The sequence below is a fragment of the Microcebus murinus genome, chromosome 2 (assembly GCF_040939455.1).
Source record: "Microcebus murinus isolate Inina chromosome 2, M.murinus_Inina_mat1.0, whole genome shotgun sequence".
Classification (NCBI taxonomy): domain Eukaryota; kingdom Metazoa; phylum Chordata; class Mammalia; order Primates; family Cheirogaleidae; genus Microcebus; species Microcebus murinus.
This window is the reverse complement of record NC_134105.1, coordinates 35516594-35532234: the sequence shown is the minus strand read 5'-3', so window position 1 is coordinate 35532234 and position 15641 is coordinate 35516594. Positions and strand designations below refer to the sequence as shown.

At 38.4% G+C, this 15641-nt stretch overlaps 1 protein-coding gene across 2 annotated transcripts in view; it reads left to right on the top strand.

Moving 5' to 3' along the window:
* The first annotated feature begins 5102 nt into the window (after positions 1-5102).
* Positions 5103-15641, top strand: part of STIL (STIL centriolar assembly protein) — a 50442-nt gene continuing 39903 nt past the window's right edge. For both annotated transcript variants that reach the window (XM_012776119.3, XM_020289559.2), the window contains exons 1-3: positions 5103-9039; positions 11216-11298; positions 15255-15362. In XM_012776119.3, the coding sequence (XP_012631573.2) occupies positions 11292-11298; positions 15255-15362 (115 nt within the window). In that variant the 5' untranslated portion in view covers positions 5103-9039; positions 11216-11291. The remainder of the gene's footprint in view (positions 9040-11215; positions 11299-15254; positions 15363-15641) is intronic.

The following is a 15641-nucleotide window of genomic DNA, read 5'->3' as shown; positions in this document are numbered from 1 at the left end:
ACTATGTTCTTTCAGTCAACCAGATACAGACCAGATTCAAGGAGAGGCTACATAGGCCCTACTTTTCAATAAGAGGAATGTCACAGAATTTTGGAGCTATGTTTTAAAGTTGCTTTCAGGATCCAAAACCCTTCTGCAGAACCTTAGTAAGCTGAACTGGATCATATAGAACTTAGAGAACTCTCTTGTATAATCAAATCAAGACTAGATGACCTCACTCTGGGAGGCCGAGGCAGGCGGATTACTCGAGGTCAGGAGTTCGAAACCAGCCTGAGCAAGAGCAAGACCCAGTCTCTACTATAAATAGAAAGAAATTAATTGGCCAATTAATATATGTAGAAAAAATCAGCCAGGCATGGTGGCACATGCCAGTAATCCCAGCTACTTGGGAGGCTGAGGCAGAGGGATTGCTTGAGCCCAGGAGTTTGAGGTTGTTGTGAGCTAGACTGACGCCACAGCACTCACTCTAGCCTGGGCAACAAAGTGAGACTCTGTCTGAAAAAAAAAAAAGAAAAGACTAGATGATCTTCCCTCCTTGGAAACCCCAGGCCAGATACATTGGAGCACTCAAGAAGCAAAACAAACCAAGGAAGTCAGAATATCCAAGTAGCTTTTGGCCTATCTTATCACACCAGGCAGTCACATAGAGTCAAGACAAGGAGGCCAGGATTCATGAAAGGTACCATAGTGCACTGATATTTGCACATTCAACCCTTCTACTTGTCCACAGTGAAAGGTCTAGCTCTTAGTACGTTGGTCCTAATTTATCCTCAAAGAATCCATTTTTATATTAGCCATATATCAGTGCCCCTACTCCTTGAAGGTGGCAGAGATGCAGTGAATTCTACCTAAATGCAAATAACTAGACATGCAATAATAGTACACCCCAATAAATATATATAGAATAAACGATGTCACCCAGTAGAGGGCCATTCCCTATCTATATCCATAGATGGAATCTATAGTTTAAATAAATTTGATGAATAACTATTGAATGTTCACTATGTGCCAGGCACTTCACTTATATTACATATCTTTTTGGATAATACTCAAACTTTTAAAGTATCAAAATAATCAGAATATCTGTAGAGATTTCTGTGCCAGGATTTGCTGTGTCAGACATCCTCTAATTGCTGAATCATGGAGAGGTTCAGGGTGTTCCAGGAGAGAGGTGGAGGTCACTGCAAATGCTTAGAGAAATAGATATATACCAACTCATATTAAATATTAATATATTAATATTAAATATTAAAACATTTCAATATTTTAATCATCAGTACAGTCTTACTAGCTATGTATTAGCTAAACATTAGCCTTGCCTTATAAAATCATCATGATGCTGTGAAGTTAGTACCATTATTTTACAGATGGATAAAGAGAGCCAGGAGGTGGAAGTACTCTGTTCAAGACCACAAGGCAGACCCTGCTCAGTGGCTTATGCCTGTAATCCTAGCACTTTGGGAGGCTAACGCAGGAGGATCCTTTGAGCCCAGGAATTCAAGGCCATAGTGAGCTATGATCATGTCACTGCACTCCAGCCTGGGTGACAGAGTGAGACCCTGTCTCTAAAAAAAAAAGAAAAGAAAAGGAAGAAATAGGGCCTTGTCACCATTCATCAGTCCTATTTGTCATAATCACCCTTTAGAGAGAAATCATCTGTTACCATACTTTCATTTTCCCATCATTGACCACTCCTCTTTGTTGGCTATGTTTTATTCATTTTTCAGGATTTCAGGATTCTGCTTGCTCTAGGAAACTTTTTCTGAATTCCCAGAATTCCCACCTAGGTTAGGTGTCCCTCTTTTGTGCTTCTATTCTTCCCTACCAAGAGCCTTGTTAATTTATGTTGTAGCACTATATTGGGTATTTCCACCCCAGATTGAGAGCCCTTGAAGGAAGGGACTATGTCTGATTACTCTTTGCACAGCATTGAACTAAGTGCCTGATAGTTTATTATTGTTACAACATGATTCACTCTCTTAAACAAGTAGACCTTATGTGTCATATTCAGGCCTTCATAGCCATATATTATATTGTGATTTATTTCCTGAAATGATGCTTAACCCATTGTATAACCTGATGCTTAATGGAGTTTTTAAAATGAAAGTTCTTGCTACTCAGATTTTCATGGTTATTGCCATAAGGCTTTATCAAGGGACCTTTTCTCAAAGATTCTGAGAGTACTAGTTAAGGGAAACATAGTCTTTAAAAATCTGAAGTGCCAAATCTGGCAGCAGACAATATGCCTGCCCTCCTGGGAGTGACTTTGTCCTCTGAGCTTAGTCAATTTCATGTCATAGAACTGCAAGCAGACCAGTGAAGGGAGACTGTCTTTAACTTGCAGCATCTTTTTTTTTTTTTTTTATTTCGGCATATTATGGGGGTACAGATTTTAAGGTTTCAATAAATGCCCATTTCCCCCCCTACTTGCAGCATCTTTACTCACTAACTTTGCAAGTTTAGGTACGTGGGTAGTACCTACAATTTCCTTGTCTGCAAAATCAGGATGATGGTACATTAACTCAGTTTAGCAAATACTTTTGGAGAATTTATTGGTGTGTGATATCTGAGCATTTTAGTCTTCATTCCAAATAATCCAAGATTTAAAAAATAAGTAAAATAAGTCAGCATCACTTGAGGTATAAAATGTTACTGTTAACTCTCCTAAGAATTTTTTTTTTTTTTTAAATACCAACTGATGAGTGAACTTTATTTTTTTTTTATTTTTTTTTTTTTCTCTCCTAAGAATTTTAACCATCTAAAAGGAATTTTGGGACTGGGCCCAGTGGCTGACACCTATAATCCTAGCACTCTGGGAGGCCGAGATGGGTGGATCACTCAAGGTCAGGAGTTCAAAACCAGCCTGAGCAAGAGTGAGACCCCGTCTCTACTAAAAATAGAAAGAGATTAATTGGCCAACTAAAAATATATAGAAAAAATTAGCCAGGCATGGTGGTGCATGTCTGTAGTCCCAGCTACTTGGGAGGCTGAGGCAGAAGAATTACTTGAGCCCAGGAGTTTGAGGTTGCGGTGAGCTAGGCTGATGCCATGGCACTCACTCTAGCCTGGGCAACAAAGTGAGACTCTGTCTCAAAATAAATAAATAAATAAAAGGAATTTTGTGTAAATTGACAGATTAGCAATCTCCCTTAAAAATAAGATGTTCCTTCAAAGCTGTAGTTTTAAAAAAGCAGTAGTCGGCTGGGTGCTGTGGCTCATGCCCATAATCCTAGCACTCTGGGGGGGGGGAGGGGGATCCCTTGAGCTCAGGAGTTCAAGATCAGCCTCAGCAAGAGTGAGACCCTGTCTCTACTAAAAATAGAAAAATTAGCCAGGCATGGTGGTGTGTGTGCGCCTGTAATCTCAGCTGCCTGTAGTCCCAGCTGTTCCAAAGACTGAGGCAGGAGGATCTCTTTTTTTTTTTTTTTTTTAATTACCCATGAAGACATGTCTGAATAGGAGGATCTCTTGAGCCCAGGAGTTTGAGGTTGCTGTGAGCTAGGCTGACACCATGGCACTCTAGCCGGGGCAACAAAGTACAACTCTGTCAAAAAAAACAAAAAAGCAGTAGTACAACTTAGCTTAGAAGTGTGACTTGAGAGAGAAAGTTGGATATTGGGAGAAATTTAGTCCAGAAGATAAGTAACAGAACCAGGAAGAGAAGAAATAACTGAGGCCAACTTCCCTGTTCCTGGTGATAACAATAGCTCTTTAATCCCCACGTCCAGCCTGTTAGCATCAGGGTTTATGCTAATTAGAACATTTACCTGGTCCAATCACAAAGACCACGTCACAGGGACAGGGACTGAAAGGCAATAAGAAAAAACAATTTGTGTAGAAGTGTCTTAGCCCATCAGGCTGCTATCATAGAATACCATAGATTGGGTAGCCTATAAACAATAGACCTTTATTTTTCACAGTTCTGGAAGGTGGGAAGTCTGAGGTCAAGGTATTGCTTCCCTGTTCATAGACAGCCATCTTTTCCTTGTGACTTCACATGGTAGAAAGGGGAAAGAGAGCTTTTGGGGAGTTTCTTTTATGAGGACACTAAGCCCAAATCACCTCCAACCATCACATTGGGGGTTAGGATTTTAACATAGGAATTTGGGGGAGGACACAAACACATAAACGGTCTATAGCAGTTAGGACGTAGAATTTTGGATGAATTTTCTCCTTTACATTTTTTTCTTTGTTATAACATTGTTTATGTAACAAATTCTTACATTCTTAAAAAACATGACACACTGGAAATGGTTCTCTGTAAAGCAAATTAAAGCACTTGTTTGTTTGTTTTTCAGAGACAGGGTCTTGCTCTGTCACCCAGGCTGGAGTGTAGTGGTACAGTCATAGCTCACTATGGCCCTGAATTCCTGGGCTCAAGCAAGCCTCCTGCCTCAACCTCCCCAGTTGCTGGGATTATTGGTGAGAGCTACTGCCTCACTGGGCTAGCACTTGGAAATTTGAAAAATAAGACCATTAGCTTTTCTCTATAGGGGCCAAAAGTCATAGCAATTCTACAGTGTCTTGAAATGACACAAAGATGTATATGAACAAGGATCAAAGAAAAGCATGATATATATTCAGTCTATTTAAACTGGCCTGCAATCTAACAACTATTTGTATTTGCTTTGGGTAATTACCTCTTATAAGCCAGCCTTTAAAATTGTGCCTTCCTTGTTCTATATTTATCATATCCTTTCAACTCCTCATACCGCCTAGCACAAAGCTTAGTGTATAGTACATATTTAGTATAGCATTTGTAGATTTTATTTCATTAAACTTATTCTCTTTCTAATTTAATAAATCAGTCCCCTTAATATCTTTAAACATAGGGCACTATGTTACTCATTTATTAATAATGTCAATTGTTGGTACACCTAGACTAATAATAATATATGGGCAGCTCTTTCAATTAACTTTCACACTTATTATGCATTAACTCTTTTCTATGATAATGTACAATATGCAAATGAGGAAAATCAATCTCAGAGAGATTAAATGGCAGGATTGGGGTCAGATCCCCAAAGCTATTGCTTGTTGCATTATAATTTTTAATATATATATATATATATATATTTGAGACAGGGTCTCACTCTGTCACTCCAGTTAGAGTGCAATGGCAATTGCAACCTCAAACTCCTGGGCTCAAGCAATCCTCCTTTGTCAGCCTCCTTCAGACTCCCCAGTAGATGAGACTACAGGTGCTTGCCACAATACCTGGCTAATTTTTCTTTTCTTTGTAGAGACAGGGTCTCACTCTTGCTTAGGCTGATCTTGAACTCCTAACCTCATGCAATCCTCCTGCCTTGGCCTCTCAAAGTGCTAAGTGCTAGGATTATAGGCGTGAGCCACTGTGCCTTGCCCTAAAAAAAATTTATTTCTTTTTTTCCCCCTTTCTCCTAAATTCTCAGGGAAAAAATATTTTAAATATCTGAGAAAGTAAGCTCTTTAGTCACCTCCAAGCTCTTTGAAATGTAAAGCTGGATCATTCCGATCCTAAAATGAAGTCAATAATTACTTTTCATTCAAGTCAGAAAGTATTTACTCTATGCAATGTATTAAATGTATATCCTGCTTAGAAGTCCATTAATAACAAATTATTTAATTGAGATCTTATTGGTATTTCAGTCATTATTAAGCAAAAAGGAAGACATGGCTGGGCGTGGTGGTGGTACACCTCTGTAGTCTCAAGTACTTGGGGGGCTGACGTGAGAGGTGAGAGGACCGCTTGAGCCCAGGAGTTTGAGACCAGCCTGGGCAGCATAGTGGGACCCCATCTCTAAAAAGAAAAAAAAAAAAAGGAAGATATGTTATTTTAGTTGTTCAAAAGATTATCATATACTGCAATAGTCCCCTTTGCCCCTCCCTATTTTCTAATAAACTTTTTAAAAAATAGTTTAAGATTTATAGAAAAATTGAGAGCATTGTACAGAGTTTCCATACCTCACATCCAGTTTCTCCTATTATTAACATCTTATATTAGTATGGTATATTAGTTATGATTAATAAGCCAATATTGGTACATTATTAGCACCTAGTTTATTTAGATTTCCTTAGTTTTTATTTAATGGCTTTTTAAAAATTCCATGATCCCATCCATGATACTACATTACATTTAGTTGTCATATCTTTTTAGGTTTCTCTTGGCTCTGGCAGTTTCTAAGACTTTTCTTACATTTTATGAGTTTAACAGTTTTGAGGAGTACAGGGTTTTTATAAGATTTCTTGCTTTTAGAATTTGTCTTTTTCAGGATAAGACAGTGTTATAGGTTATTGGGAAGAAGACCACAGAGGTAAAGTACCATTTTTATGACATCATATCAAGTGTACACACTATCCATATGACTTATAACTGTTGATGTTGGCCATGACCATCTGGCTGAAGTAGTGTTTGTCAGGTTTCTCCACTGTAAAGTTACTCTTTCCTCCTTCCTCCTTACTTCCCTCCTCCTTCCATACTGTACACTTTGGAAGACTGTCATTATGCGCAGCCCACACCTAAGGAGTGGGGAGTTCTGTGTTTTGCTCACCCCTTCCTTTTTTGTCTAACTCATATTACATTTCTCTTTCAGATATCTTAAAGCAGTTTTAAAGAAAACCATAAACCATGAGGGGCTCATGCAGAGTTCCTTTCTTTTACATCTTAAATTCAATCTGTAGTCAAGTACTGTTGATTCTACTTTCAAAGCATGTCCAGAATCCGACAATCTCTTACTACCTCCATTGCTACCGTTCTGGTCCAAACCACCATTGATATCTCTCACCTAGGTTATTACAGCAGCCTTTGAATTGGTCTCCTTGCTTCTCTGTCCTTGCCCCTGACAGCTTATTCTCAATGGTTCTTTTAAAACCTAAAATCAGGTTTTGCCAATCATCTACTTAAAATCTTCCAATGGCTTCCTGTTTAACTCAAGACTGCAACCAAGTCCTTATCATGGCCCTATATGGTATATCACCACTCCTAATCATTTCCCACCTCAACTGTTAATACTATTCTCTTCACTCTCTCTGCATAAGATATACTGGCCTCCTGTTCTTCCTCAAGGATGCCAGAAAACTGCCACCTCGGAGCCTTTGCTCTTCATGTACCCCATGGCAGCCCTTGAGGTACATCACTTAGATCTCTCTCCAGAAAGAACAGGCCAGTCAGCTGCAGAGTACAATTGGCTGATGGCCTTCTGCTGTGGCCTTTGGGTTCTGCCTTAGCTTTGGTGCTTGCTCCTTCTGAGAAGCCCCATGCAATGACTAAGCACAGTAAGAGTTCTAAGGCCTAGCCATTTCTGCCTCATGTGGCACTCTTCTAATGGGCAACCTTTGCTCTGGAGCTCCCCATTGGGTTGGCTAACAGTCTGTCGGACATGCATTGCTGTCTGAGGTTCTTCCTGCTCTCACAACAGGGCTCAGGAACTGACCATCATTTCTCTTAAAAATCTGCACTCTAGAAAACTTCCAAGAAGTTTTCCAGGAAAGTAAAGAATGATACTCTATACAGCATATATTTCTTGGCTGTTTTGATACATTTTCAGCATAGTGTTGTCACTATTTCAAATGGATGAATGTTTATTCCAAACAGGACAACCTACAAATGTAGCTCAGACTTTTAAGACACTCCCATATTGGCATCTTGAGCAAAGTGAGTGGCATTTTGAATCCTGACTGTGCACTAACTATGATAGTTGTGGGATCTTACACACTTTGTCCCTTTTTGAATAGAGATAACAACTGTCTACTTTAGCTGTTAGGAGAATCATATAAGATACTGGTGGAGGAGGCCCAATTACCACATTAGCTGTTGAGATAACTACATATTATCTCATATCATATCATATTAATACCATATATACGGTCTTCCCTTGTTATCTTTCGGGGATTGGTTCCAGGAACCTGGGGGGATACTAAAATCTGGGAATGCTCAAGTCTCTTAAATAAAATGGCCTAGTATTTGCATATAGCCTACGCATAAATCATCTCTAGACTACGCAATACCTAATACAATGTAAATTCTATGTAAATCGTTGTTATACTGTATTTTAAATTTTGTATTATTTTTGTTCTATTATTTTTTTTTTCTGAGTCTTTTCCATCCGTGTTGGTTGACTCCTCGGTTGCAGAACCCAGGGATACAGCGGGCTGACTGTAAATAAATATATAAAGTATCAGTACTATATATAATACCAATATTGGTTGCGGAGGTAAATATATATGGTTTGTAAATTTGTCATTCTTTTCTGCTCAACAGGAAAGACTTTTTTAAAAATTTTGTTATTAAGAGGAGAGACTGCTTCTTAGGAAAGAAACTGAAAAATCTATCTCCCCCGCTGTTTTGTCCTTTCAAGTAAAGGGCTTGGGAACTGTTCCTAAGGTATAGTATTCTAGTCGCTGTGCGGTCAAGGCAGCGAGCACTTCCGACTTCTCACTCTTGCCTACCCAGCTGGGCTTTTCATTGCGCGTGCGCAAGGCCCACCCTACCCCGGAAATTAAGCGTTGATGAAATGAAGGATTTAAATCGTCGAAATCCTGATCTTGGAGCGCCAGTGGCGCGCTTAGTTCTCCAAGGAGGCTTGGGATTGGTAGAGCCTGGAACCTATGCGGGATGCTGATTGGCTGTCACACCAACACGACACGGTGACTGTGCGTTACGCTTGCAGCACCGCCCCCGCTTCCTGACTGGCGGGATTTCTGACCAGTTAGCAGGCGCGGCGCGGCTCTCTCGGCTTCTCGAGCTTGTGTTTGCCGCCTCGATTCCCGCGACCCCAACGTCCCAGAGGCGGGGCCGCAGTCGGGAGAGGCGCTCCTTGGAGCTTGCCTCTGGTCGGTCCCACAAACAGACTGTAGCTCGTCGGAGGTTGCGGAGAGTGGGGCTTTGTGCTCCTGGTTCCCCTGGGGCGGCAGCGGAGCCCGGCGAAGGACAGTGGGTCCATTCAGAGCCCTGCTGTAGGTTCAGTTCTCTAAGAGCCGGGCTCCGATGACGAGAAGGGGAGCTAGTGGGAGAAACTAAGCGGACCACGAATTCCTTTGGAATCATCTGTGCTAAGTAAGGTATGTGAAAGAGGTTTGCAGTCGACAGCGAGCCACTTAAAATTGTGTTTATTGTGGAAATTATTTGAGGACTGAAACCCTGAATGCTTGCTCTTGCATTCCTCACGATACTGGCTCAGATTCTGTTACATAGTAAGGAATTAGTGTTTGAAGTTCGTGGTTTACTGGACGTGGTCTACTGTGTAAACAGCAAACGGTGAAAATGCTATGTGTGAAAAGAGAGGCAGCAGTAACATCACCATGGTGTCTAGGAGAAAGTTTCACAGAGGAAGTGACATTTGAGTTGGATTGTGAGGGATGAAGGGGGTTTACCAGGGCATTCCAAGTAAACGGGGGCAGCCTCCCAGATAGTGAAACTGGGAGATTGCAAGGAGTTCATTTTGACTGGGATGTAGGATGCCTGGATGAGGGATAAGGTTGGAATAATAGGGTGGGGCCAGATTGCAAAGGTCCTATATTCTGTATATAAAGAAGAGCCATCAGTTTTGTAAGCTGGAGGATAACTTGATCAGATTTATGTAGCACTTCTAACAGCACTGTGAGGACTTTTATGTAAATCTGGTGAGAGTTGATGAAGTTAGCAGCTAAAGTGGTAGGAATGGAAAGAGAATTTATGTGGGGGAAGAGGGAGGAAGAAGAGGTGAGAATAACTTGATGGTTTCCATTTGACACATGATAATTCCATTATCGGAGGAGAATATATTTTGCTAGGTTTTGTGTGGTTTTAGTTTCTTTGACTTTAATTGTTTGAGCAATACTGTCAGAATAAAATACCTCATGTGTATTGTTTTGAAATGAGAAATACGTCAACATTATCCCATATTTCACCCTTAATGTATAAAGGAAGAAGAGACAAATGTGGAATTTTAAGACACTTCTGTTTAATGAAGAAAAAATAACACTTTATATACTTTGTAAAGTTACAGTTATCCATCTGAATATGTTTATCCATGACAACCAGGTGCAGGGCTTTTAGAGTTTAAAGCCTACATTCCACAGAAGCTGCATTAAACCTTTCAAGTCCAGATATATCTAAGAAGGACTTTTTAGTCAACCTTCTAAGGGTACTTTCAAGAGGAATTTGTTTTTGCAAATATTTTTAGTCTGCACCTGTATTAATAATTCCTTTTCTTGCTTCGGACAATTCTTTTTTGCTAGAATTGAAGCAGAATGTGCAGGGCCTAAAGAACTAAGACCTAGAAGAATATAGGAAATATTGAACTATAAAGAAAGGACTAAGAGGTCTGTAATTTGCTTCCATAATATTTAGATGGAGCTATCCAATTGGCAATTGGAAATATGAGTTTGAAACTCAGAAGAAAGGTGGAAGCGGAAGGTTTGCTCTATACAGATGAGTGAAAGTAATGGGAGTGTACGAGAGTACCCAGAGAGGGCATGTGGAACCAAAAAAAAAAAAAAAAGAACACTGATTTTTTTCACTGATATGAGTTGGTATTTTTCTTCTGGTGCCACAAGACTAAAGATTCTTTGATGACTTTATTATAGGCTCAATAAATATCTAGCTCAAATTGTTCCTGTCTACTGCTTTGTGGTTTTCTGAGGATTGTGAGGCTTTTTTGGTCAAAATCTCATCCTTTAGGCACGGTTGCTCATGCCTATAATCTCAGCACTTTCGGAGGCCAGTATTTGAGACCAGCCTGGGCAGCATAGGGAGACCCCATCTCTACAAAAAATTAAAAATTTTAGCTGGGTATGGTGGTGCATGCCTCTGGTCTTTGCTACTGTAGAGGTGGGAGAATCGCTTGAGCCTGGGAATTTGAGATTACAGAGAGCTGTTATGCCACTGTATTCCAACTTGAGTGACAGTGAGACCCTGTCTCCAAAAAAGAAAAAAGAAACCTCATACTTTAAACACCTTCCCTACCCAGGTCAGTAAGTCAATACAAAGATTTTGGAGCAGAATCTGTGCTTTTATTAATGGATAGGTATATTGGTAGATTTTGCTGCTTAGAATAAATATTAACAGTAATTTATAGGCAGAAGACTGTAGAATATAAAAGTGATCAGCAGAATCTACAAGCATTTATTACTCATCTATAGTCACACTTCATATAAGGAACCTAATTTTGCCCATAATTTTGTTAATATGTGGTTAAATCATTTTCTTATTTCTTGTTTTTATCATTCATTAGTAATATTCTTTTTACTTCTTTAGGATACTGAGGATTTGAAGTTAAGTCATTCACTAAATATCATGGAGCCTACATATCCTCTTCCAAGGCCCCAAATGAATGCCAGGTATAGTAATATTTTTACAAAATGTTTTTTTACAGATGCTCATATAACTTGGGAAGGTAGGTTGGAAGAGAAGAAAGAACATAATCTTTAGAATCAGGAAAATCTGAGTCCACATCCCAGTTCTACTACTTGTTAGGTGGGTTACTTTGATCAAGTTAATTAAGCCTCATTTCCTCATCTTTAAAATGGGGATGTTAATCTCTGTCTAACAGAAGGTTACTGTGAACAGTCAAGTAAGATTATTAAACTAAAGGGTCTGGTACATAGTAGGCACTCAGTAAATATTAGTTCCATTTCCTCCACTTATTTTAGTTATGTAGAAGATCTTTTTATTGATAGGAAATAGTACCTAAGGCTAAAATTTACATAAATGTTTATTTACATCCTAGACAAATGGGAGAGTGATTGGCTTTCTTCTCTCCTCAAGATGCTAATCCCTTAATGAGAATAATTTCACATTTCAGGAAACTGAAATGTCTTAAGTCTTTTCCACTCATGTGGGGCAGGAAGGAGGAACTTGCCATCTGTCTCCCAATTTTCTGTCTGTCGTTGCTCTGGGGACTAGGCAAATTGGCTTGTGTTATTCGGCTCTTTGGAGTGTTTATTCCTCTTTTTCCCCTAGGGAAGAACAATTAATGCTGACATGTGAATTTTTTTTAATTCCAAACTAGAATTGCATCCATGGGGTACCTTTTTTCTTTGTATTATCTTTCTTTGTACCAGATGTTCCTGATGAAGACTATGGAAAACATGCCTCAAGGGGGCTATCATATTCCTTATGCTTTAATTTTGGTCCTTCTGTTCTACCCCATTGCATTTTTTTCTTTGAAAATTTGTCAACTTCTGTTCTTTGAGGTATAGTTGTGTAACAAGTTCAGTATATTCTTTTTTTATTATCAGATTGACTGTGAGGTCAAATTCATTCGTTACATTCTAGGTGAGATATAAACTCATGTGATTGACACTGGTTATTCCTGGCATTTTCAACTCTAGTTTCTTTTGCTCATTTAGTGACCTCTGGTTTTCAGTAAATCTCTGGGGTTTAGCATGGCAGTTCTGATAAGTGTATGTATAGGGAGTGGTTTACACACCCCTGTGAATATCTGATATTCAAAGAGCTGAGAATCTTACCCCCTAAGAACAAGCACTTAAATACACTATGTAAAATTTTGCACCCAGTTTTGAGGTACAAGTTTCAGTTTATGTTTCCCCTGCCTCCAAAGTCTACCTGTATATTCCAGGTTAAGAAAAAAACTAATAACAGTATTTGTTTAAGTCTTGCTATGTGCCAGGTGCTGTACTAAGCACCAGGAGTGCATTATTCTTATTTAATCCTCACAACAAACCTATGAGATAGGTACTATTATTATCCACATTTTTTTGTTTAATGAGGAAACTGTAACATAGAGAGATTAACCTACTCAAGGTTATACAGTTAGTAAGTGATATAGCCAGGATTTACACATGATTTCTACTTTTTACTGCTGAGGAAGTACTTCACTACCTGAAGTAGTGTAGTTTGGGCTTTAAATGTACTGTGTACTACTGAGAGCGGAGAAAAAAAAAAGAGCTAACATTAATCACCTATAATGTAGTAGGAATTCTTTTAAGCACTTTACATATACATACTCATTTAATTTTTTTTTTTTTTTTTTTTTTTTGAGACAGAGTCTCGCTTTGTTGTCCAGGCTAGAGTGAGTGCCGTGGCGTCAGCCTAGCTCACAGCAACCTCAAACTCCTGGGCTCAAGCGATCCTCCTGCCTCAGCCTCCCGAGTAGCTGGGACTACAGGCATGCGCCACCATGCCCGGCTAATTTTTTTTTTTATATATATATCAGTTGGCCAATTAATTTCTTTCTATTTATAGTAGAGACGGGGTCTCGCTCTTGCTCAGGCTGGTATTGAACTCCTGACCTTGAGCAATCCGCCCGCCTCGGCCTCCCAAGAGCTAGGATTACAGGCGTGAGCCACAGCGCCCGGCCTCATTTAATATTTAGTATAACTCTACAAGGAGGCACTGATATTCCATTTAATGAATGAGGAAATCTGAGGCAAAAAGTAGTTAATTAGCTTGATCAAGGTCACACAGCTAGCAAATTTTGAAGCCAGATTTTAGACCCAAAAGGTTGATTTCCAGGCTCCTTGCTTTAAAACCCTGTTTGTATTACCTCTCACTGGTAGGTATATGATAAATATGAGAGAAAAAGAATGACAGTTTTGTGACTCTTTTATGACTTTGAACAACTTTCTTAATCTAAGACCATCCTTGTCTCATAAATGGAGGGTTGAAAATCCCTCCTATAGATATTATGAGCTCAAATTAGATAAGGATTTTTTTTCCAGAATATTACAGGGGTACAAACGTTTTGGTTACATAAATTGCTTTTGTACTGTTTGAGTCAAAGTTATAAGTGTACCCATCACCCAGATAGTGTGCATTGTACCTGTTAGGTGTGAATTTACCCATTCCCTTCTGCCCTCTTCCACCTGCTTGGTTTCTGATGAATGTTATTTCTGTATGTGCATAGAAGTGTTGATGGATTAGTACCAATTTAAGGGTGAGTAGATGTGGTGTTTGTTTTTCCATGCTTTTGTGATACTTCACTTAGAAGCATGGTCTCCAGTTCCATCCAGGTTAATACAAGAGGTATTAGTTCACCATTTTTTTTTATGGCTAAGTAGTACTCCGTGGTACTATACATATACCATGGTATATGGTATATGTGGTATACATATACCACATTTTATTAGTCCACTCATGCATTGACAGACAGTAGATAAGGATTTAAAAACACACAGCAGGAATGTGGTTGAGCCAGATATGAACCCAAGCTCTAAACTGGTACACAGCTTCTAAAAATAAGAGTTTTGAAATCAGATGCACTTAGATTCAAATCTCAACTCTGCTACTTAATTGCTGTATGAAGTTAGGAAACTTATAATTTGTTATCAATAAAATGGATAATAAAGTGTTTCTGGAATATTGTAGCAAAAAATATTATATATGTAAAGTGCCAGTAGGATGCCTAGTATGTGGAAGGCAAAAGGAACATGATAATAAACTGGGCCTAGTAGTTTAGTTGAGAAGCTTCATTATATGATGCATGAAAGTAAGATCTAAAACAAAGTATTCTTAGTATATGATAAATATTCTTTCCGTTTAACTATTTAATAATCTACCATCATGCAAATGCACTGCTTTAGGTAGCTCACTGTGAGAGTTGTTTTGCTTTAATTATGTATGACTTTGGATGATATTTTCTCCCTGATTTTTCCTTTCCACTGTCATTTTTCTTATTGTGGTTTTCTCATGTTATATACTTATATAAAATGAAAACTTTATGATTGTTACCCTATATGACTTAACGTTGAAACCTTACTTCACATTGCCCTTGGGATCTTTGTTGAGGAATTATTTATTATAATGTCCTTTTGATGCTTCAGTAATTCAACTTATATAATATGGCCCCAAATGCCAAATTTGGAAACACTGGGAAATAATTAAGATCTATTAAGTTTTTGTGCTTTTCATAACTATTGTATATTATCTACCAATTGTATAGAAAGTAGTGTAGAAAGACAGATTTTAATTTTAAGTTTAAATGTAAATTTATGGTTTATACTCGGTTTTTCTGTTATTTCAAGTGGATTTTATAGGATCAGTTATCCAGTTCTTTTTTTAAAGCTTCTGTGTATTTACAAAAGCTTGTGTAAATTTACATATGCATAGGAAAAAAGGACAAAAAAGCCATACCCAAATTTTGAGTGCTTATTAATCTGATAGTAGAGTTACAAGTAAGTTTTCTTTCTTTAACTTTTTTTAAAAAATAGTTTTGACACTTTTAAAATTATAAAAGTAATCTCAAAAGTACCATCATTTGTAAATAGTTGTTTCTTACAAAATTTCTACCACGTTTGCTATTCCTTGTGCTTTAATTTTAAATTGTCTTTTAAAGGCTTCCTTCAAGCAGGATGGTACCTTTCCACTTTCCTCCATCAAAATGTGCACTTTGGAACCCAATGCCAATTGGAGATTTCATCTACTTACATCTTAATTACTACAGGTATAAGATACTTCTTTTTTCAAATCAAACCAATATAAACAGGAATAGTAAAAGGATGGGTAAGGCAAAGTGGATTACTATGACCAATTATTCACTTTTCTTTATGTATCCATTCAGAAGCTCCCCTCAGACAAAATATTCCCTCTGCTTCTTAAATCTGTTCTTCATGCTTTTGAGAAATAATCTTTTTTTTTTTGAGATGCTCGGGCTATAGTGCTGTGGCGTCAGCCTATCTCACAGCAACCTCAAACTCCTGGGCTTACTTGAAAAACAAAAATA